Source organism: Pleurodeles waltl, chromosome 6, assembly GCF_031143425.1.
Source record: "Pleurodeles waltl isolate 20211129_DDA chromosome 6, aPleWal1.hap1.20221129, whole genome shotgun sequence".
Lineage (NCBI taxonomy): Eukaryota > Metazoa > Chordata > Amphibia > Caudata > Salamandridae > Pleurodeles > Pleurodeles waltl.
The window spans coordinates 111,960,328-111,985,885 of record NC_090445.1 but is presented as its reverse complement, the minus strand read 5'-3'; the positions used below and the strand labels follow the sequence as shown (position 1 = coordinate 111,985,885).

Here is a 25,558-nt window from a genome sequence, read left to right as displayed (position 1 = left end):
AATAACAACATTCCGGATATCCTGATTACGCTCCAAGGCCATTGGACTGATGACTTAGTGGAGTTGAAGATGTCGACTTGGAGGTGGCATTAATGCACCCATGAGAAGTGGCAATCAGATTGCGACTCCGACTGACTCAATGCGAGATCCTGCAAAGAGTATACTATGATAGAAGCTATCGGGAAAGAGTAAAATCCCTATTGTTTATGATGTCAGGAGGAGGTTGGCTTCTTTTTCCACAAAATTTGGGGCTGCCCGCTGATCCAATACTACTGGACGGGGATCACAGAGGAACTCAGGAAGGTACTGTCAGAACAGACAATAATGGACCCCAAATGTATTATCCTTGACATCCTGAATGATGTTGAATTGCTCGAAGCCAAGTATTGTTTTGTAACCTTAGACTGGTGTCGGCCAAAAGAGACAGTGATCGCCATTGGGGAGTGTGGGACTGGCTAGCCCTGGAGGGGTGGCGACGAGGCAGGAACAAATTTATGATGGCTGAGAAAGTCACCTATGCCAGCGGGTGCTGTCCTCAGAAATTCCGTAAGGTCTGGGGAGACGTGGATGCGATTTCATTCTTTGGCGGTCCTGGCAGAGAAGGAAAAGCAAAATGTTGAGCTGCTTTGATCAGGGTAGAGAGGGAGACCAATATGAAGAGATGAGAAGGAATTCACAGTGGTTGGCTGCTTTTGCACTGGTATTGGCCGCTGAGTATCTGGTGGATGTTCGAGATTGGGGGGGGGGGGGGGGGGAACGGGAGTGGAGAAAAGGGGTAATTGTTGATTTTTAGTTTTGTCTTCTGTATTACCGGCGCTAAACATATACCGATGATATACTGTGTACTGTGTGTTCTTTATCCTTAGTTATCTGAGGTGCTATTCAAAAATAAAATAAAGATATTTTTTTTTTAAACTATTTTCTTACAACTGACATTCTGTAAGTCTAGATACAATACATCTGCATAATGAAGGGGCTGCAATCTGTCACTCTCTTCATCATCAATGTCGTGAGGAACACCAGCCTCTTGCACTTGGTCTGAATTGGAGACAGGAGAGTGAATAATCTGCTGTTACTGGTGTTGAGACAGAGTTCTGGGATTGGAATTCAGTTGTATAACCAATGATTGTGTTTTTTGTGATAGAGTGCAAAATAGGCATGGATCGCACAGATGTCAGTTTGGAATCATAGATTATTGGTGCAGGTGGCTGATCTGATGCTAGAGCAGGTGTCAACGCGGAAGGAACCCTATGCGGACCTTGGCACCAGCGTAGAGCTCAGAAATTGAGTTGGTATGGGTCCAGTAGCAGATCTCATGGTGGCAGATGGCATCTGGGACAGACTTGCCGGTAAGCATTCGACTAGAGTCCCCTGAGGCTCAAAGACATGCCAGAGCAAGCCAGAAACACATTCAAAATTTGAAACATGGACTCTCAGATGGCCCCTCCAACTGCTGCAGAGTTGACAATGGCCCCAGAAACTAGAAAGCATTGCGACCAATCACACAAACTTTTCTGACTGAGAAGAGAAAGGTGTGAGGTCTTTACCAGACGTCCATACGCCTACATGCCTTCTCACTAGAGTCTGATTCTTCGGATGGGTTCGAGTCCTACTTTGCCTTCTTATATTTACGCCTAGACTTTACCAGATTTTAAATCAGAAGTGGACTTTTATCTGGAGTAACTTTATGATCAAAACCACATTCGGACCCACATAAGGAATGGGAGCAGGTCCTATGCTTTGGCTGCTACCTCTTCTCATATTCAGCAATGTACAGTTTAAACTCCCAGTCCCAAATATCCTTAGGATTTATAAGGGCGACCCTATCACACACCTTCGAATCACAGTGGGAGCCAAACACCACAGGCATACCTTGTGTGGCTCGATGACAAACATCTGCGGCCTCCAGTCTCAGGAAGGCTGTAATCTTATCTTTTTTAGTGGGACAATCATTCCCTGGTGCACTGTAAAAAGTTTTTGGAGTGGTTGGAAAAGAAAGTTGGGAGGAGAAGTTCTTAATCCACGCAGAACTGCATGGGAAGAAAAGAACTGCGTGCAGGATGTGTTCTTATATGTCGCTTGCTCTGACACTGCAGAGCTGTATGGTGCCACCTACTGCAGCGCATCATCATTGCTGAAGAATTCTCTGGATCTAGTCTGGCTTGGCGGTATTCTAAATGCGAGTAATCTGCAGTTAGAAGTATGCATCACGAGGATTATATTATTCGTACTTCACTTCATTTTTTTCTTTCTAATTTTATTGGGAAAGCATTTTTTATTTTAATGATTCTGCCAAATCACACAAAGCGATGGAAAATATGCACCAGTGTCTCAACCAGTTTTGGGTGGATTTTTTTTCTTAATACTCTTCCTGTGAACCCATTCAATACTGAAACCCAGACGTCTGCATGGAGAAATGACTAACTTGAACAGTCCAGAGGATCACCCAGTTTTACAATTTTTGGCCACAATTTTGATCTATAAATGAAATAATGGAGTGTGGTCTACATGTAGGATACATTTACTGGCAACCATCTTTCTATCACATAAATCTCCAACTTGTTTTAACAGGTTTTCCATACCGAAGCACTAGCAAAGGAGGCAGTTTGTTCTAGAAGTCTTATACCTTTGTCTTCAACACAATAAAGATGAAAGACCACCATATGCCTGTTAATTTGAATAAGGTTCAACTTCCAGAATACTTATCTTTTTGTCAAAGGTGATCACCATCAAGAATACAGTCTTCGCCAGTGGATATGTCTGTCACATGAAGCTACAAGCTCAAATGGTTTCCAGAGCAGCAAGGCCAGGACAGAGTAGTCGCCGAGTCCAGATCACGTTTATGATGGCTTTCACAATAAGCATTCTGGAATTAATCTGCAGTAATTGTGCAACAAGCACCCAGTCCTTCAAAAGGTCGAACTCTATAAGGTCATCATCATTGAGTGGCTAACACAACTGGGAATTTTTATCATCTTGGACCAAGGCATGCACTTGACTCAGATCTAAGCCAGTGTTGAAAAATACTTAACAGCTGAGCTAAGGGTAAGGCGTGGTTGCAAGAATCCATCACATCTAAGAGTTTCTGAAATCATAAAAAGATGGACGAAAAATGTACCACTGACTTATTCAGAGGAACAATTATTAAAGGAGGTGCTCTTTTGAACTGAAATCTATAACATAATCAGACGTTAATCTTCTAGTCAATAACCAAAGGCTTTCTGGAAACCAGTTGGAATACCCATGCCTCCTGAAGGTGAAGATGGGCTATCAGCACTCTCGACAAGATCCTTTGTGAACAGACTATTTGAAGAGTTCATACGGAAGGTGAAATATCTGTATTGAAAATATTGCAATCTAAGGAAAGTAAGACCATCCTCCTTTTATTGGGATGCATGCTTCATGATCCGCAAAGGAGTACTCTGCAATCCATATGGCAAATAATCACTATTTCTTGCAGAAGTCCAGATTTGTGGCAGTTGAAGTAAGAGCGTTGCCTGAAGACTTGGGTCCTTTTAGACTGCGGCCTGCCTTTCAAAAGCCTTAAAAGGCTGGTGCAGCCGTCTATGTTGCTGTTGCTCTTGTTTTCGGACGTTTAGCAAGGACACCTATAAATCACTTTTATATCCTTAAACTATAGATGGTGAACAAAACTTTGCCATCAAAGAAGTCAAAGTCTTGTCCAAATGTCAGAAAGAAGGCGTAAGTGCACAAGAAAACTAACTTAATCAGCTTCCCAACAAAAAATGTCAAGTACATTCTTATTCATTTACAACTCTTGCAGTACTTGTTCCGCCTTCCGACAGGAGTAACAGCAGATTCTCTTGACCATCCTATTAAACTTAAACTATTTCCAGGTTGTTCAATTCTTTCTGCTGCACACAACTGAAAGAAGCAGCACTTTTTTAGGATTGTACGTCTTAGGTTTCCCATCTCTCCTCTTCCCTTCAGATGCATCTAACAGGATTATTCAGCCAGATGGAAAAGAAGAGCAGGATGGCAGAGTAACTAATACCACTCATTTGATTGCGTCACAGTTTTATTTTGAAAGTATGTTTAGTCACTGTCTGTCAAAGGGCCTACATGTTGGGAAGAGAAACGTTAAGTCAGCTTTTGTTTTGGGCGCGTTCCTAAACCCTGCCACGCTCTCAACACTGCACACACAGAGCAGAGTCACTTCTTGTCCACCAGACGCCTGTTTTATTGCAAACGCTCGGTACTGGAAAAGGTCTTAGGGGTTTCTCCCGGGGCAAAAATACATCTACATTCAGACCAACAAGGACGAAAACAACACAATCATTAATTTAAAAAAAGTCAAGTTCACAAACTGTATAAACCATGATTAATATTTCTTAAATACTTAAGAATAAGATGACCTAGTACAAGATTTTAACAAAACAAAAATATGCAGATCCCTTTTTAAAACAAATCAAGTTTTCATTTGTTTCTTTCAGTTATTTAACTGTAATAAAAAAAAAATACTGTCTAAGCAAAATGAGCATTTAAACATGCTACCTGTCAGAAATGTAAACAATATATAAAATGCTTTGTTAAACAAGTTTATACCTGGTAATACATTTTTCCTCCTTAGATGATAAAATTGCATTTCATTTTTTATTCTCTTTACAAATAATATGGCAACACGACAACAAAACGAGAAGTGCTAAAAAACAAGTTTTGGGGGGGCATAAATAATACTAGCGAAGACATACAGACAACCGAGTTTCTAACCAATTTCTTTTTCTTCTGAATTTTCCTAACAAAGAAAGCAACATTTTTACTCTAGAAACTGTAATCCTTCTCTATGCACAGCCAGAGCCCCGAATCCTGCTGTGAAAACTAGCTGCAAGTTTACAAAAAAATAAAATGGCGCACGTTTAAGGTTCTGGCAACTTTATGTCACAGGTGAAAAGCACATTCGTTTAAGGAGTTGTGTTTGAACAATACAGTATCCTTACTGCCCCTCACGTTAGGCCAGGGATCTCTCTCACATGATTTTTGCATTTTACTAAATGTTCCAGGTACGTACGGCTGGTCTATTTTATTTAAAAAATCTTGAAGGTGGGGTTGGGCAGGGGCCTTTAGGATCACACGCACACAGTGTGTGCATTGACCCAGAATAAAAAATTATATCAGGAAGAATAGACTCAGCTAGTAAATTACGAACAAAACAGCAACAGCCGCCAACTCAACAAGCATGCTGCAGGAGTTGAAACATCAGTGGCATTAATGCATAGCCAGATCAGGCCACTAGTATATCTACGACCAAAAACTACTGTGACCTCGGAGCGCAACAAAACAGGTTAACAATTCAACTTTATCCATAAAAAAAGCCTTAATTGCCTCGAGCCTGACCTGAACTGACATGGTTTATTCAATTTTTAAATAAACAAACCCCTTCCTTTTTTAAAGTATAATTCTGATAATCAACAAGTTTATGTTCAGTGCCATCTAGACCAAATTCTTGGTGCATTCTGCATAATCTAGCATCACGTCAGCTGCACGTCATAGATCCCAATTTACATTAGAATCGAAGAGGAGCCATTATAATGATATTAATATCTAAATATAGAGTGAAAATCAAAAACTGAATTCTCTCTTGGAGCGTAATAATGGTTAAACAATAGTCAATGTAAAACTCCAGGGTACTCAATTTATCAACCTTCAACGAATTAAAGATAGTCAGACAGTCGGATTACACACTCCACTGCAGCAGCTACTCAACCTGGTACATCTGCTAGGATGAGTCATAATGTTGGCTAGGTACAAGCTTTCAAGTGAAATGGGAGCAGAGTGGTATTTTAATGGCATAAAAAGCATAAAACAACCAGATCCAGGCTGTAAATATGGACTGTCTCTCCAGAAGCAACAGTCATGTCTTGCATAAGCGATCACCAAGACATGCCAGTAGGCAAGCAAAGGATCACTCCTGACCCCCCAAGCTGCCAGTTCACAGTCAAATATACTGGGTATCTTGGGATGGAGCCATGGTAATAGCACAGACTACCTAAAATGCATCAAAAGGCACCTCCAATTGGCTAAAAAGAGGATGTGCCCAGTTCGTCCAGGGGTCGGGAGTCCCTCAAAAGGGCCAGGTATGATTTGCACAAGGTTTAGAAGTTTTCCCTGCAATACACAGAATTTGAAAATTCTCTGAAAAAGAGATACGAATGATTAAAGTGATCCACGACAGTGTGCTCTGGCTTTAAATAAGCAATATCATGATCTCTCTAAAAGGAATCTTCCTCGCTTATGTTCTTCGCAGAGCCTCTTACTCCTCCTGGGCCACAGAAGAATTGCCAATGAATTGAGATCTGTCAGGTCTATTTTTCAGGCATTGAGCATTCACATTTACCCTTACCAAGCACATATCATCTAACAGCGTTACTAACCCTCTACCATTGGAACTGGACCAACAGAAGGGCCTTTTACCATATACGTATCATGTTTTTGAATGAGCATTTTAACTTTCTGGACCTTCCTTCAGTGTTCAGGCCAAACTCACAGTACAGCTCTTCACAAAACACTCTACAGTTTCTGGTCAGAAATCTGCCCTCTGTAGACTGCCAGCCCAAAAGAGTAACCCCTGGGTGCCAGAAGCTATAGAAGAAAATGGTACATTTTATTACACACATATGGCAAATGTTAAGTGTTTTGATATAAATAAATGGTGGAGCCTGGCTACCGATACAGGAGGTAATCAAGATTATTTTTTCTTCTGGTTTTTGATAAAATTATTTGTTTTGCCTTGCTTTCTGGCTCAAGTATTTTGCCAAATCTTTGGTGAGAGTAGTACTTGTCTGATTAATGTACGACTTCCTGTTTTTTTTCTTCTCTTTCTGACAAGCTTTAGATTTTTGGGACAAAAGAGTTATTTGCAACTTTTTTTTTAAGAAAGAGCTTAACTTCATAAGATTTACGCAGTAATTTCGTGAGGCTGAGCGGATGGGCACCACAGCTTTCCTACAGTAACAGGTAGGATTAGCTGCACTTTTCCACACTACAGCAGACAAACTATTCTTTATCGCTTGGCCCAATCAAACAAATCTGAAGGGATCAAGCGACACACTGTGTTGTGGCTCACTTCACAAACACAAGGCAATACAAATGGGCAAAAAGGAGCAGCTTCAGTCACCCAATCCCTAACTACACACAGCCCAGACTTCCCATACAGAGTCTACCTGTGCGAACAATATTTACAAAACACTATCATAAACCAAGTGCACATTTAAGGAAGCACTTATACTTCAATTCTATAATCCATGTCATACCACCTGCGTTATCATAACAGGGACCTTGCAACCAAAGACAGCATTCCAAGAGGCCAAGGGATGCTTATGCAAGAAAACAAGGCAGATGGGTACAAAGATTCAAGGCAGGCAGGGAAAATCCGAGCTGGAACCAGGCAGACAGGAGGAGGCACACCTCTGATTGCAGGAGTATTTTCAATTAACCCCATAAGACATGGCTGAGTATCTACTTCTAGATAGCGCAACTCAGCATCATTACTCAGGGGTGACAGGATATCATAAAACTGCCAGGACTGCATGGTGGAATCCTTCACGGGCACATTACTCAACTGTACTGCCAACCGCAGGATACTGTGGGCTTTGGAAAGACAATTCTAATCAGAGGGAGAGATTTGGAAATTTGCCACTCTGGAGAAAAGAGCACAAAAAGCATTTTCCGTACATGGTTGGCTCAGTTCTTTGCTTTCTGTACCCTCTTCCTACGATTCATGAAAACATAAAACCTACGACCTACAGAAAAGCCGTAGTTTCTCCTTGGAACAAAGCGACCCACACGAGGCTTCCAGAAAAAGGTTCCGATTTTGGAGTCTGGAATATTCGCTCTGCACAACCGAATCTGGAAACAAGGCAATAGAAGACACATGGGGTGGGAAGGGGGATCACTTTCTAATGAGGTTTCTTCACCATTTGTAACAGCTGGACCTGGCCTATCAACGGTCAGAAGTGGAACTGACAATCTCAAGAAGAAGAAAAAGTGCACTCTATCAGCTTATTAGGGACCCTCTAAAAGTGAATCTGAGTGGAGGGGAAGCAAGCACACCAGTTAGGTCTGTCATTGCATTCTATCTCCTGTAACACGAGCCGGCGCTCAGACCTGCACTCGCTTGACTTTTGTTCACACCATTCATTCTATTCGCAGGTTTGAAAATTGAATACTACCTGTATCAGAAAGAGCAGCGTTAGAAGCGATGAGATTCAAGAACGACAACTGGTCTTCAATGCAGGCAGTGATCGTTCAATAAGCAGAGAAGACAGCCTGCTCAGCAGGGGCAGTCGGAACCAGCATCACACAACTTTAAAAAAAAAATACAGGGGGTGCTTGTACAGAGAGACGGTTGCAACTTAAACACTGCAGACACCTCTCTAACCCCCTGCACCTTCCAAGCACGCACGCACGCAGACACGCACATCAACAGTCTCTTTGCATCACAGATTGCACTGGGGGCTTGGAAGAAGTCTCTGGGGGGTTCTTTTGCAAAGGACAATGGAAGGTGACTATGTGATGATGTTGGACATGAACTCGATGAAGCGTTTTGAGTACTGCTCTGGATTCACGGTGGAAATCTCTGCACCTGCCTGAAAAACAAAAGAGAATTCTGTAAGTGACCTACATCCGACCAGCTTTAAAGAACATGCACACCAACTCTCTAAAAGAAATGACAATGTAAAGGAATGCAGAAAACTATTTTTCAGTGGTTTCCTCTAACGCTTCATTCACTACAGTGAGTCTCATCAATTTCTGAAAAGGCAAACATGTTTACACGGACAATCTAAATGCTGGCTTAGATGGAATAGATCTTAAAGCACATCCTGACCACATGTGTGCTCATTACTGAGCTATGTGAAGCAGGAAAATAATTAAAATGTATTCCATTTAAGCGGTTTTCTAGTGGCGTTTTTTTCCTGGGGTGCATCTGCTTTAAGAACATCAAGTTGGGTGCTGCAGGACAATCCCACTAAAGCAACTCACTCTGGCTCTTGTTTGTTCTAGAGATGCTATGCTTCTCAAGAAAGCATAGCCCCCCCCCCCCTCACCACCGTTTATTCTGATCTTGACCACGAAAGCGGCACTTGCCGAATGTTGTCCGATTTAGAAGGTATGTCAATGAGGCACACGTGGCCCTAAGGTTATTCACCATTATGGTCAACCAAGATCTATCCCCTCCTGCAGACACTGATGCCGACTTCAGATACGATTTGAGAACAATAAAAACAAGCCTTAGCCTCTTACCTGATTTACATTAGCACAAACGTATCCAAACTGCACCTGAAGCTTGAAGTTGCCAATGAGTTACCACTGCTCAAGGTATTAGGTTATCGAGTACCTCACTGTACACTTTTAAGTGCATTTATGCTAGTTTATACTATATATGACAAACACATAAGAGTACAGCTGTGTTAAAATACTCATTAATAATTAAAAAAACTAAATAAGAATAGTCTAACTTAAAGGAATACTAATAAACAACACTAGCAATGCAATACTTAATACCAGCTCTATGAAATCTGCAAACCTGGGGACCTTTAAGAAGAAAAATGTTACTTACCCTGTAAGCATCGGTTCATAGAATGTAGTACTGCAGATTCACATGCTCTGCATACACCTGCCATCTAGTGATGGGAAGGACATTTGCAACTTTTCTTCAAAGAAGTCTTTTGAGTCACAAGGTATACGTACTCCTTTATTTGGCAATGTGGATGGGCACCGACTCCATGTAAGACTGTTTTTGCATTGCGATGTGAGAGTAGAATGGAGCTGTGAGAAAACACAGTATGGTGCACATGAGTGCAAAAAAGAAAGTGTTTAGTAAAGGAAAAGAAAGGTGATCAGAGTCGCATGCTTCCGGAGAGGAGGGTGGGCGCATGTGAATCTACAGCACTACACACTACAGAAAGACACGCAATGTAACGGTGCTGCTGTAGATAAATATGCTCTGCATACAAAATAAAGAAGCCCCTACAAGCATTGGTTAGTGTGTGGATGATGCAGCTGTCTAAAAAAAGGTGGTTATGACCATCTAGAAACTACTCTGTTAAGCAAAAATCCATTACAAGAGCAACCCAGAATGTTCATGTGGACCTGGGTACAGTTGTAACAAAGCACATATTCACGTGAAGCTCACTTCAAATTTTATTTTCTATTACAGCAAAAAAATCTTGCCACTGACTTAATCATCCACATTTTTTTAATATACACAGTGAGTAGTTTGTAATAAGCATCCTAATTTTGTCCACTATAGCCCATACCCAAACATGTATAAAATAAATATTTATTATTGCTGGAAACTATTACAATGGCATAAAAATGTTTCTTTTGTAATCACAATAAAAAGCAGAATGATGAAAAAATGCACCCCAACTAAAAAAGACACCACATTAAAAATGCTTATTACAGACTACTTACTATGTTCAAAATGTTTTGGATGATTAAGTCAGTGGCAAGATTTTTTTGCCACAATAGAATTGTTTTTTTCCAAAGTGAGCTTCACATGAATATGTGATTCACAACATCTAGAAACCACAGCCTGTTGCCAGGCTAAGATGTTCCACAGTATTGTTAGTGAAGGTGTGTGAGGTGGACCAAGTGGCAGTTTTACATATGTCATCTAGGGGAATGTTTCCCAAAAAAGTTATAGTTGCTGCCTTCTTCCAGGTAGCGTGCACCCTGTGTGTGATAGGGCTCTTTTAGCTTTGTAATAACAGGTATGGATGCACCTATCAAATGGCGATGCTGGCTTTGGATACAGGGTGACCCTTGTGAGGTTTAGCAAAGGCTATGACCAGTTGGTTGGCTTTATGAAAAGGGTCAGTTCTCTCAATGTAATACACAACAGCATGTTTGAAATCTAAGGCGTGTAGGCCTCCTTCTGCTACCAAGTCCTGTTGAAGACTTGGCTCTTTATGGTTTGGTTGAGATGAAAAGGTTAAACCACCTTAGGAAGAAACCTGGGGATTACTGAGTACTACAGTACCTTTGTAAACCTAAATGAAGGGATCCTGAAGTGCGAGGGCCTGTAATGCATTAATACGCCTGAGAGGTTATGGCCTCAAGGAATGCTACTTTCCAGGAAATGTACTGGAGAAGGCAATAATATAAGGGCTCCAAGGGAGGTCCTATGAGCCTGGTGACGACTATGTTATGGTCCTTGCTGTAGCTGTGGGAACCCTAGGAGGAATGACCCTTTTAAAGACCTTCCATGACAGCCATAAGAACATCTACCCGGAACAAGGAGGAATAATCCCTTGTTTTTAAAGTATGTAGCTGTGGGCGTTAAGAACAGATATACTGAAGTGTGGCAAAGTCAGACTTTTGGAGGTGAAGCAAGAATAATACAATATCCTAGACTACTGGTTTAAGGGGCTCCAGGTGTTTGGAGATACAATAATGGACAAATGTCTTCCATTTTGCTGCATAGAAGGCTTGTGTGGAAGGACTTCAAGATGCTTGCAGAATGTCCATGCATTCCTGTGGGAGCCGCAGGTAGGCAAACTCTAGGACCTCAGGTGCCAAATAACTTGATTGAGCTACTTGTGGTTGGGAAGCCCAATCTGAATATGGGGCTCCAGTTGAGAAGGTCTGACATGTTAGGGAGCCTCTCGTTGAAGGTTGATTGACATCTTAAGAAGTGCTCAGTATCAGGGCTAACTGGCCCAGCTGGTGGCCAAATGATGAGAATCAGATTTGCTGCTTCCTCAAAGCCACATAGGGAAGGAGAGGCAGAAAAGTGCAGGCAAAGATACCTGACCAGTTAATCCATAGTGCATTGCCCATGGACTGTGGGTGTGGCTACCTGGAGGCGAAGGTTGGCCATTTTACGTTCTCATCAGTGGCAAATAGGTCTATTGGTGGAGTGCCCCAGTGCTGAAAATACTGAAGGAATATTGCAGGTAGTTTCCCCACTCTTGGACTTATTGATGCATCCTGCTGATTAGATCCACAAGGTCACTGCCCCCAAGCCCCCCCAAAAGATATTTTGTCATGAGGGAATGTGGCAGTGGAGCATCCAATGACGGGTGCTGTCTCCTCAGAAGGGAAGAAGGTAGTGCTAAGCTGTTTCTGTAGGTAATACATTAATACATGGTGGTCATATTGCTCATCCTGATGAAGACTACTTTGCTAGAATGAGGGGAAGGAAGGCTCTGAGTGCGAGGCGTATGGCCAGGAACCAGAGATAGCCGATGTGTGCCCCTGCGGTTAAGAGGCTCATATGCCTAGGACTGTGGAACAGCCGAGATGCACCCCTCGGCTGGCTTAAGTAGCGTATGTGGTAATGGTGACTTGCTCGTTACAGTCTAAGAAAGGCCTGCCCTGTAAAAGATTGGTGCTGCACCACTGCTGAGAGTGATATACGTTGAACTTTACCAACACTAGATCCTCCATTTGACCCTCCGCATGTAACCCCAGTGCTGAGGCACTGATGCAGCGGGGGCACAAGTGAAGATGGGGTGTGGGGTACTATGGCAATTCATACAGCTATCATGTCCAACAAACATATGAATGTTTTCACTGTGAGGGGACTGGCTGAAAAAAATCATGACCTGCTGGAGAGCCAGAATTCTTTGTGGGCTGGGGTAGGATTGTATATGCAGGGGCAACAGAGTGATTTGGTGGCACTGATGGTGAAGATGAGGCTGTGGAAAAGGTAGATGGTAGTCTGGTGTGCACTAGGCACAGCTGCTTGCTTGCACTCTTGATCAGCCTATCATCTAAGCAGGGGGAAGATGTGAGTGTTTCCGCACTTTAAGTGGGTGGAGACTACAGCAAGGCATTTGGTAATGACTCTTTAGGCAGTGGTAATGCTGAACGGCAGTACTTTGAACTGATAATGGAGGTCACATGCCACGAAGTGCAGGTAGCTCAAGTGAATAGGGTGGATGGGGGTGCCAAAGTAGGTCTCCTTGAAGTCTAATGCCATTATGTAGACAACCCTGCTGCAGCAGAAGAATAACACTGTGTACCGTTACCATATAGAACTGTTTGGAGATTATGTACCTACTGAAATGCCACACTGACTATGAGGCCTGAATAAGTCATCCTCCTTGGAGTTGAGGAAGTAAAGAGAGTAGACCCCTTTGCCATGGTGTTGGAGAGTGACTAGTACTATGGCCTTTTTGAAGGTGAAATACTCTCTGCTGAAGTGGTGACTGCACAGTGGGATGTTAGGTTTGAAGTCCTACACAGCAGCTGTGGTGAACCACAGTGAAGACACTTGCTGGATTTGATTTTCTGCCAGTGAGGAACAAAATATTCTTTGTAACTTCCAACCCCGACAGGTGTTGTGTGGATGAGAAAGTGGAAGAGAGGAGGTGGAAGAAGTAGATGTTTGGAGCTGGGGCTCCCTTGCCAAAACCATCGCTGCTTCCTATTGTCATTGTCTTTGTAGGCTTGTGGTGTGTACCACTGGGAGGCCTGCTGCTGCTGACTCTGGTAGGAAGTAGGCTACGGGTAGGTGGTTTCTGAACAAGCTTTGGAGTGGTGCCTTCGAAAGTAGCCTCTAGAGGTTGAAGAGGAAAGAGTTAGAGTCACCTGTGCCCTGAGGGCTTTTGCCCTATGCGCAGTGTGAACCACTAAGGAATATGGAGTAACGTGACCCCCAACGTAAACTGGCCATTGAAGGAGGGCTTACATTTTTTCTCCACCACAGGTGTTACCACCCTGGCCCAACTTGGTCTGTAAAGGTATCTGTGGCCAACTTTAGCATTACCTTAAGTATGGGCAGGAAAATGACCTTTCTGATTCAGGCAATATCTCCACAAGGACAAATTCATCCTCAGGGAGGAAGGCCATGAATGTCCACTTTGTGAAATGCAGCAGCCCTCTATCACCTAATGATATGTGGTTGAGTTGTCTGGGGACAGTGGCTTAACTAGATACATAGGGATCCAGGTCTGGATCTCCCAGGGGGTCAACATCATAGTCCTTCCTTGGGTCATCAGTGGGTACTAGATTGAATGGTGCACTGCTGTGGTCAATGGGATGGAGGAGGCTGCCCTACCCATATGAAGTGTAAGGGGGACCCTCTGGTGAGTATAGAAGTGATGTAATGGTGGAGGAGGAGGAGGTGGAGACTGCACAGATGGGATCAGGCTAGTGCCCCTGCCCTTGTGTTTCTTGTGCTTGAGAACCAGGGGAGGCTCTGAAGCAAGTTCCTCCTCTGAGGGATTCTGCTTTCAAAGTAAAGTCTTTTCAGGCTTTGGAGGCAGCCTTGTGGAGATTCTGCAGGTATGGGGATGAATAAAGAGGCGTTTGTTTCATGTCCAGAGTCTACTGAAGTCACTGAAGTATCAGTGTGTAGCTAAAAACAGCTGTCTTTATGTGCATAGATCTATAACCACATATATACTGGTGCATTCATCTATGGGTGAAACATAGTGCAAAATGAATATTTAATATGAAATTTTAAGGAGGCCAAGCTTAATCTTCCATCTTTTTGGCAGTAGCTGCTGGTAGCTTTGAAGTTCCACATTTGCACCGTTTGTAAAGAACACAGCTGCAGAATTTTAAAGTCCCCTTTGTTTGGACCATATAACAGTCCTTTGAGAAAGGAGCAAAAGTGGTAGAGCACACCTATGCAAGCCTACATAATTAGGCACAAAACAGCATAAGTTACTTAATTTCGAATATTGTCAGAGGAATGAAAAAATCTTTCAGTGTTAATTGCAAAATTACACTTTGACAATAAAGTCTTTTAACTCTCAAATGCCATCAGTCAGCACCTGAACAAAGCTGGCAATATACACCAAATGATGAACAACTGCAAATAAAGTTGTAAAGCTTAACCTCGTTTTTATGATTGTTATTCTGTGTTAAAACAATGTGAGAGGTCCTCTCTTTGCATGGTTAGCACCCCACTTTTTGCCTGATGTTGATGTGTCCTAGAAGTTGTAGGGCCCAGGGCTCCTGCTAACCAGGTTCCCTGGGCCAGAGCTCTTTCCCTAAATCTTCTGTGATGCTTGGCACAATTGGATACACTCATATATCAATAAAAGCCCCTAGTAAATGGGTACCCCAGTACCCAGGGCATAGGACATTATGAGTAAGCCCCTGAGGGCAGCAGCACTGACTGTGCCCCACTCTAGGGCCCTGCACCCAGCACTGCCGTTGCAGGCTGAGTGTACTGGGGCAAACCTAAGAAAGACAAACTTGACTTGGCATACTCCCTTTGTGCCCTGTCCACCCTACACTGCATATGTTATGGGTAAGTCACCCCTCTAGCAGACCTTCCAAGCCTTAAGGCAGGGTGCACCATACTATATGTGAGGGCATAACTGCATGAGCAATATGCCCCACTGTGTCCTTGCCAAACCTGGGACATAGTGAGTGAACAGAACAGCCATTGTAAGTGCATGCACTGGACACTGGTCAAACACGAGCTCCCCAGCTACATGATAGCCACTCTGCACCCTGGGTTGTTTGGCATCAAACAACTCAGAATGTTAAATCCAAACTGGTACCAGTAATGGAACTAACCCTAAATGTACCCAGGGGTCACCCTAGAGGTGCCCCCTGCAAAACCTAACCTAACTGGCATAGCTACTGACTGGTTCCATCCAGCATGCCACTTCCAGACAGCTAATATACAAACCTGGGGGAGAGCCCTGGCTCTCTGGTTTGTAAAACAATCCCCTTCCTAGGTGGAGGATCTAACACCCCCTCTCTCAGGAATGTGAACTCTCCTGGCGGTGAGCTTCAAAGGGCTACTGCCCTTGAAACTCGACCCCCCCGGCCTGCTGCTAGCAGCAGATGGCGTTCCCCTTTGTCATCCCCCCTCCCCACTTTTGGCAGGAGCAAAGGCGGGAAACCACACAAAGGGTAGAAGGAGGGGTATCACTGAGCATGCACCACCCCTAGGAGCTTGTAGGCAAAATGGACCCTCCATTTCATTTTCCTCCATGTTGGATAGCAAGAAAATAGCCAGTGAAGTTTAGGGAAGTGACCCTTCCCACAGGAAGTTGTTACTGTAGTGGGTGTAGCCACCCAAGGTTAAGTGTCCCAATGGACGCTACCAAGTTCCCCCTAAAACGCCCACTAAATTCAGTACTTAGTGGGCTCCCCTAGACCAAGAAATCAGATTCACCAGGAAGAAAAGAAGACAGCACCAAAGAACCTAACAGGACGAGAACAGAGGACCTGCTGAACCAGAAGAGGCTCCAAGACCCCTGCTTGCTGCACCAGGGTTGAGACAATCGTCACTGCAGAGGAGCTGACCACTGGACTGACCACAAAAGACCCCGAGGACCTCCAGGCTTCGCAAATAGCCAGAGCTCTCCCTCCCGAGTGGAGGCATCACTCAAGAAACTCAGGTAACCTACAAGTAACCAGCAAACCAGTGAGGGTCACTTCACTGACTGAACGCCATCTCTGCAACCGAAAGTTGCAATGGACCAGACGACACACCAACGTCAGCCCGTACGAGACCTGCAAGTGTGCTGACTTTGGTGGCATTGCGCCCTCCCGTGGAAGAGTTGAATCAATACCTCAGGCACTGGTCATTGCATATCGGACACCACCCAGAGCAGCAACTGGACCAGGAGGAAGCCCCAGTCGAGGGACTTCAGTGAAACCCCGGACCTCCAGCCAGACAGAGTGCCCTTATTGTCCTGCAAGGCCCTCGGAAGAAGACTTACCTCCAGCTCCAAAGAGTTCCACTGCGCACAGCATCCAAGACCCCCTACTCGCCCTGCATCCGGCCTCCCTGAGCACTGCATCCCGGAATCTGCTGTATGCCCCAGGTCCCTAATCCCTTGCGACCTCAAGGCACCATCTTTAAATCTGCAAGCCAACTCCTTTTCCAGGTGGCCCCTCCAAGTGGCCCTAAGCCTGTGCCAAGAGACTTTCCAGCTCTGCTCCCCCCTGAACTGGGAGCCGCCTGAGGCTCTCAACCTGGCAAAGGGTGCCCACCGACTGCTTCGATCATGCTTCGATCATCCTGCAAAAGAAGACACTTGTAACCCAACTGTACAATTTGTAATGCATTTTTAAAAGTGACTGCCTATTGATCCGTATGGTGCTTAATTACGCACAGAAAGACTAACTTTATTAAAACTTTGAAAAGTCATATCTCAAAAAGTACTTAACGTATCTTAAAGAACATGGTCTTAAAATGTATATAAAAGTCTGAAGTATTTTTATAAATTCTGATCTTGAGTTATTTATCGAGTGTGTGTGGTGCATGATTGGATTTGTGAGTACAACAAATGCTTAGTGCTTCTCCTGGATTAGCCTAACTGCTAGACCCCCTGCATAGTGTGCCTAGTTTTGCGCACTACATAGAGGGCCAGCCTCCTACAAACACCACCCATGCTACTCAACCACATATCTTCTATGTAAACATGGTGCAAGTACTGCACTTGAAAAAGATTAAACAGATACTGATGGTTGCTTGCGGGCTGCAGGGAACATTTTCCCTTACATGTAAAATACTGCCCATTAAAAAGTATTTATGGCAGGCTGAAAGTGTTTCGACATTCCGAACACACAAAATCGGAATGTTTCCCTCATGCAACATCTACTTTAACCACCAATGTTATTGTTGCTTGTTAGCGGTGTTAGTGGTCTTTCCTCTATGTCATTCTGCAGCACAGCAGAAGGTGCTTATTAGGACCATGTCGGAAAAATCTTATCTAAAGGCATAGCCACACAATTCGTTTTTTTTTTTGGGGGGGGGGGGGGGGGGGTTGGGGGTTGGGGGGGATTGTAATAACCTGCTCTTGATGATCTGATTTTATCAGACACACCGATCTCCAGGAAGAAGGAAAAAATAAATGAAATAAAACCAGTAGAACTTCCCGACTCAAACCACTAAATGGGGGGATATGCATAGCATGTAAATCTAGAAGTGCATCATGCTGCAAAAAAAAAAAAAAAAGGTGTCTACTGGTTTGAATTTTCAATCCAACACCAACATTCACAAAGAACTGGGGACGTACTTGAAAAGTCCACCATCAAACAAGCATCAAGGCACAACCTCAGGAAGCTCCTTCACAGGTTCCAGAGTTTTCCCGCCAACTTTTAATCTTTAAGCTGAGGGTTCATTATCTTTAAGCCAGATCTACAAACCAAGGGCTGGAATGACACACATTTAAATAAAGCTTTTCCTTTACCAGCACTAGACATGAAGCCACTTTAAAACCTGCCTGCCATCATTTCGATTCAACAGTGGTGTACTGGGCCTGATGTGCCGGATGCTGCACCAGATCCACACTTTCAAAACACTAGAACTCAAATAGTTAAATACGAATTTTGGGTTCACTTACACAAGGGCTAGTCTACCTGGGTCTGGCCCAGCATCTCTGCATGACCCTACACATAGCAATGGCCAGACACTTCATGCAATACTTTAAGAAAAGTGAGTATTATTCAGTGATACTGGTTAGGCTTCACTATGTAATACTCTCACAATACCCCAGAGATGGTCCTTGGATTGACAATAATAAATCCTTAGATCAGTCCTGGTAGATTGGCAAAGAGCAGTCCGGTTTTACTAGAGGAATGTGCTAAGCATTTCTGAGTACCAACATGGACGATAAGTAATTGACACGACTCAAAAGAAATCCAGTACCAATTTATAAAAATAAATGATTTTTATATTAAATTAGACACCAAAACAAAGTAAGTCAGATACGTATATCTGGGATTATGAAGTGAAAAATAATTTAATGCAGTTCAAGCTGTCAAACTTTTACCATTGCAGTCAATGGGGAAAATCACTAGTGACACACTGTCACTTGCGGGGTGAGTTCAGAGGAACCCATCTGTAGTTAATGTTGTGTGTGTCTCAGGACCATGCTGCGACAGTCAGATCAATTTTACCTGGTTTATGGGACTCGGGTACAGAGGTGTCCTGGCTGTCTTTGATGTTGAATGCCGGTGCTGCAGGTGCTGAAAACAAAGGTACTTGTGACATTCGGTCACTTGCAGGTCAAGTTCGTGGGAGCCTACTCTTGGTTAGGCTTGTGTTTGTCACTGGACCAGGATTCACCAGGCAGAACAACTCCACCTTGTTCGGGCATCTTGGGTGCAGAGGTGTGCTTGGCTATCCGTGGTGCTGAACGGGAGCTGTGGTTGCTGGCTTTAGCACTGTGATTGTGCAGGTGAGGAAACAGATGCAAAAACTCAACAATGGAGCCACTGATGATGTTGCATGCACGTGTTGCGGTGTGCCTTTGGGTTGCAGTGTCAAGTCAAAGTGGTGATGACCGAACTGGCCACCAACAAGTCTTGGCAGTGGTAAGGTGGAGGAGAAACTATCTCCCCTTCTACAGGTCCTGGGGAAAAGGGTAGCCTGCTGTAACTTGGTGGAGAGCTGGACTACACTTCCCACAATACATTGGATCACCTGCTTTTGGGCGGTGCCTCAGTGAGCCTGATGGCCAGTGCTTCTCCTGTTCTAGTAGGTGCTTCCTTCCTGTGGTGTGAGGGAACTAGTGCCACTAGTCCAAGGGAGTCCGTCTTGCCGTTGGCTTACAAAGGGTTCCTTCTTGCTGGGGGAATTGAACTTTGGTCCAGGACGAGTCGCAGTCAATCAGTTCCAGAAAGGTTGGCACTGTTTTAAAGTAGCAGACAATATCTTGTACAGTGGCTTTGAAGGGTCACTGTGTTTTGAATGACAATAGCAGACAAACCTTTTCCCATTTTCCTGTGTAGTAAGCTCTAGTGGTAGGTCTACAGGCTTCTTTAAGGACGGTCATACATTTAAGTGGCAAGTTAGGGTAACTAAACTTTGTAACCCCAAGAGCCAAATTGCTTTTGGGATCTGGGTGCCTGATTTCTCAATGATTCTGAGTGAGAAGGTCTGGCTTGTTGGGAGCTTCTTGCGGGGAACTAAAGAATAGTCAAGTAGTGTTGTGAACCAGGGTTGAGGACCCAGCTGGGAGCTACAAGGATCATTGCGAGGTATGTTTACCTGAGCTTCGAAACCAGAAATGGAAGGAGAGGGAGAAGAGGAAAAGCATCACTCATCCATAGTCTGTTGCCCTGGGAGGCAAAGTTCAGGCATTTTCTGTTTTCTGTGGTTGCAAAAATGTCTATCTAAGGGGAATCTGTGGAAGTATGGAAGGAGGACTTGTGGGTGTAGTTCCCACTCATGGACCTGTTGCTGAATCCTGTTGAGGAGGTCTGTGAAATTTGTGTCTTTGCCTGGGAAATATTCTGCTAACAGATTAATGTTGTGATGCAAAGGTCATCTCCAAATGGTCTGTGATAGACTTGATAAGGGGGAGGGGTGGCGGGGGGACACGTTCTCTGCAACTGTGTTTGTAGATAGTACATGGCTGTTATGTTGTCAGTCTAGAACCACGACAACTTGTGAAAGAGGTGAGGTAGGAATGCTTTCAAGGCTAGATGAACAGCTTGAAGCTCACAGAAGTTGATGTAGAGACTCCAATGTTTGGTATCTCCTAAACCCTTTACTGTGAGGTCTTTCGGATATGAACCCCATCCCATGAGTGATGCGTCCGATCTGACAGTTATGTGGGAAACAGGGTCGAGAAACAGCCGTCTCTTTCAACATGTTGTTGGTATTCCACCATTGCAAAGAGTGATGAGGTTGGCAATCCATTAACACTAGTTACTCTAACTGACCCTGTGACTGAGACCACTGTGAATATAAACATTCCTGCAATAGATGCATGTTTAGTCGGGCATGGGGTACAACAGCAATACAGGAAGCCATCTTCCCAAGGAGGCGCATGACTGTTCTTACTGTTATGTGCGGATGTGTTTGAAATTGAGGTAATCGTGTTTGAAAATTTTGAACTCTTGCAGAATTGGGAGAAGCTAAATGTATTTGTGTATTCAGAATAGCCCCAAAATATGGCTGTATCTGTAGAGGTTGTAGATTAGACTTGGGAACGTTGATAGTGAATCCGAAGCAGTGCAGCAGATCAGTTTGTTGACACTTGGCGACTGTTGGCTTTGATCAGTCAATCGTCCAAGTATAGAAACACTCATATCTTCTGTCTGCGTAGATGGACCACTATTGTCGCTAGACACTTGGTGAATACTCGAGGTGCAGTAATTACCCCAAAGGAAAGGACTTTGAACTGATAACATTTCCAACCCACCAAAAACCTGAGATATTTGCAATGAGGTGTGTGTATTGGTATGTGAAAATATGTGTTTTTTAGATCTAGTGTAGTCAAAGTTGCCATGTTGGAGGAGTGGAATCACATCTGAGATCGGGGCAAGGAACCGTCCTTATTGGGTATTAGGAAATATAGAGAGTATACCCCTTGCCCTTGGTGCTGAAGAGGGACTTGTTTCTATAGCTACTTTGAGTAGAAGACCTTGGACTTCCTGTTTGAGCATTGTTTGATGTTCCATTGATACCTAGTGAGTACGAGGTGGAATGATGGGAAGTATGGAAGTGGGCTCCAGACAACAACCGTAATGGATAATGTCAAACACCCTCTGGTCTGATGTTATTGTTTGCCATGTGGATAGAATATCCTGTAATCGACCCCGACAGGTGTTATATGTGATGGTGGGGTTTGGGCATAGGAGAGAGGTTATTGTTTGAACACCCTTGCCTCTACCCTTGGCATTATTGCCCCTGTATGAGCCTCTAAGGCAACCTCTTAGAGAAATGTGTTGGGTTTGATTGCATTGGTAAGAGGTGAAGGCCACAGGAGAGGTGGCTGTGGATTCTTCATGAAAGTTAGAGCCACGAAAAGAGCCGCAGGAAGTAGATTTTTGGAGGGCCCCATTGATTTGGATGTATCAGTGTCTTTTTTAGTTGTCTCTATGGTTTGGCCAGCTTGTGGACCAAAGAGATGCTCTTTCTCAAATGGGATACTAAGTAGACTCTTGCACCTCTGGTTTCAAGCCAGAAATACGAAACCATGCATGGCATCTAAGAAGAATACTGGTGTTGATGCCTCTGGCTGCCATGTCAGCAGCATCTAGTGCACAGCGTAGGATATTAGCTTGCTTTCTGAGACAAGCTCTTGTCCGCTCTTTCTATGTTCAGCTGTGAGATATTGAGGAGATCCTCCATCTCATTTCATCCCAGTGTGCACGGTCGTATCGAGCAAGCAGAACCATTGAGTTGGCAGTGCGCCAATGATTGGTGGATTGTGCCTCAACCCTTTTCTGTGCCCCATCAATACGTTACTTATTATTGTTTTAATACATAAATGGGGCTGCAGGGTATTCCACTAGGCTGTCCATTGGCTGCCTTGCGAGCAGTTGTAATCACCAACTAGTCTGGTGGTCCTTGTCCCTTTATATGTATATGATTAGAAGGAGGAGGGGTTGTATTTTTTATTTTATTTTGATATCAAACCTAGGTGTAATTACTCTAGTCCTAACCAGGTCTTTAAAAATATCTTCAGTATGGCATGATATGCCCTTTAGCATGGGCTCAGTATTGGGTGGACCTTTGTGTTGATGAAAATGTCTCAGAGGAAATCCTCTTCTCGAGGTTACTTGTGGAGTTATATCTCATGAAAGGCAGCAGCCCTACATAATAACTCCTGAGAAGCTGTAGAATCGTCCGGAGGTGAGGGACGGGCTGGATAAAAGTCTGGGTCTGTGTCACCTGGAGTGTCTACATCATAGGTGTTCCCAAGGTCGGTATGTGATGGTATCCCTAAGACGTCATGCCCTGCACAGGGGTCGCCTGTATAATATTTAGGGGGGGGGTAGGGGGGACTCTGAGGTGAAATATCTAGGGGATCCCTAGGAGTGTGCGGTGGAGACAATGAATGGGGTGGTGGCAATTGTGGAGGTGGTGAGGAGGGTGGTGGAAGAGGCAAGGAACTAGTAGCTTTGCACGATTTCTTCCTCTGTTTTGGTGGTATTGGAGAGTCCCAAGCGTCCTGGAAAAACTGTCTTTTGGATGGAGGTGGAATGGTTGTCAAAGACTTGGCGAGAATACAGACAGTATGACGCTGATTATGGATCTGCTTCTGTCGACCATCAAACTTCTCCTGCAGCTTGTGAAGGATAGGCTTGACTGTCTTGCCGGAGTAAGGTTTCAGAGCCAGCTTCGAAGTTTTTGGGTCCGAGCCATGTTAGTGTTTTAGTGCAGAAGTTCCACTTAGAGTCAATGTCGTGAACGTCGATGGTTGGCTCAGCACCAATGGCCAGCTGAGTGTCAAGGTGCTTGATGCCAAAGGCTTTGGTTGCTGTTCTGGCGCCAAGCTCGAGGGCAAGGTATCCAAAACGGTAACTCAGTGCCAACCATGGCTAAAGGGCAGTGGTGATCCTAGGGCCCCTTAATCAGAGGGGGTTGTGTCTCTTCAAGTGTTGGACAAGGGACTTGAGGGGGAACTGTACTCAGGAACCGTTGAGCTGGTGTAACTTCCTGCATCTCCAGGTCAACTTCGAGATCGGAGTCACAACTGTCCTCCGGAGAGAACGCCTCTTCCTCCACAGCAGATGCCTCCGGGTGTTGTTGTTCTTCACTGACTTCTTCATGGCAGAAGATCTCCGGATTATCTTCAACGCTTCTCCTTTGCATTTCGAGATGACATGTCCAATGTTCTCATAGAGTTTTCTTAGAACGGAAAGATCGTCAAGCCTCGCATTCCGACTTTCTGTGGTCCAGGGATAAACGCAGGTTACAGATTTGATGCAAGTTTGTTCGGGGATAATTTGCATGACAGCGAGGGCAGAACCTGTAGGGCAGCCGTTCCATTGCCAGTACATTCTCTGAAGAAACTGGGAAGACTGAGAAAGATGGCCCTGATGTGCCAGGCGCTGCGGCCACTGTTGAAGCACGTCGACCAGACAATCCATGTTGCTATTCCTTGATACACAAAGTTAGAAAGCACAATAGAAAACAATGCCAACAAGAGCAAAGTACAAAGAGTACCATAATGATCTGTCACCGGAGCGTTAGCACACACACCTGAACGCGACATTGGAAAGAAAATAATCTAACAATGGAATTGATGCCCATGCACAATATCACCGGGAAGAGGAGTCACTCTATCTTATGACGTGAAAGACTTCTTCGGAAAAAAAAAAAACAACCTGCACACATCCAGACCGAACAGTAGATAGCAGGAGTATGCAAAGCATGTGTGTAGGAAGCTGGCTCTGTATATACTATATCAAAATGAGATATAGTGTGCAGAGTCCAGGGGTTCCCAAGAGGCTTAGCAGAGTCTAACATAGATAATACTAATGCTCTCTTTTGTGGTAGTGTGGTTGAGCAATTAGGCGTATCAGAGGGTAGTGCAAAGCATTTGTTGTACACACAGGCAATAACAGAAGCACACACTCAATGACTAACTCCAGGCCAATGGTTTTTATATATCAAAAACATACTGTGTTACTTTATTTCTATAACCACAAGATTCAGTTTGCAGGTAAGTACATTTGCAAGTAAGTATCAAACATGTATCGACACCACTTTGTTTCAATTTGTCAAGTTAAACATTTTTCTAATAAATAGCAATATTCGTTTTTAAAAGTTGACAGTGCAATTTTCAGAAACAGTTCTAGGGGGGAAGAAAATTTAGTATGGTTCTGAGGTAAGTACAAGACTTAAAGTTAGAGTCTCCGGGAGTTAGGATATCCACAGGTTGGGATTCAAGTTAACCCCAAACACCCACCACCAGCAACATGGGGCAAGATTTAAAATGGGATGCTTTGGAGACTGGGGGCACTCTGAATCAGGTCTACTTGCAGGTAAGTACCGATCATCTTCGGAGAGCAGACCTGAGAGGTTTAGATGAGCACTGTGGGATGTCAGGGTCACAGTTCAGCACCAAACACACACCCTCAGTGGCACAGGGGCAGCCGGGTGCAGGATGCAAACACAGCGTCTGGCTCCTAATGCTTTTCAATACGGGGACCGCGGGGTCACAAAGATGCTGCAGGATAAGTCCAGGGGGATGGTTCTGGAAAACCACAGGCTGGACAAGGAGGCGGCCCACCTGCTGAATGTTGCTGGACCAGTGGTTGAATTCCTCAAGGCCACCAGGTGGCTGCGGGTGTAGGGGTACCTTTTGGCATTGGGAATCTACGACCGGTTCTCACGCGGTCAGGGAGGGGTCCTCTGGATTTAGCCTGCAAGCATCGTCGTGTTGGCCAGGAGGGGTCAACCCAGGGTGGACACTTGGGCAGAATCACCTGGGGACCTGCTCTGGACCGGTGGGCCACGTGGACACCGGCCGTGGGTGTCGGATGCAGAGTGGCCAGGACTCGTGGATCTAGGGCAGTTCTGGAGTCCTTGTTAAAGCACCTCTATCCAGAACAGGCTTTGTTTCTGGCCTCAGAGAGCACAAAGGCCCTCACCCCGTGGGGTCAGAAAGTTGTCTGCTAGTGGCAGATTGGTACAGACCAGTCAGCCCTACACTAGAGGTTTGGGTAAAACACAGGGGGCATCTCTAAAATGCCCTCAGTGTGCTTTTTACAATAAATCCCAAATTGGTGTCCAAATGGGTTTATTGTGCTTAGAGGTTTGACACCAAACGTCCCAGTCTTCAATAAAGTCATCATGGAGCTGTGTAGTTTGTAATGACAAACTCCCAGCCAATGTACTTAATATGGCCACACTGCACTTACAATGTCTAAA

General features: G+C 44.4%; 1 protein-coding gene across 1 annotated transcript in view; it reads right to left on the bottom strand.

Annotated features, from left to right (window-relative positions):
- Positions 1–4,021: 4,021 nt before the first annotated feature.
- PIP4K2B (phosphatidylinositol-5-phosphate 4-kinase type 2 beta) overlaps positions 4,022–25,558 on the bottom strand; it is a 320,769-nt gene continuing 299,232 nt past the window's right edge. The window contains exon 10 of the mRNA XM_069237479.1: positions 4,022–8,606. Coding sequence (XP_069093580.1) covers positions 8,526–8,606 — 81 coding nt within the window. The 3' untranslated portion in view covers positions 4,022–8,525. The remainder of the gene's footprint in view (positions 8,607–25,558) is intronic.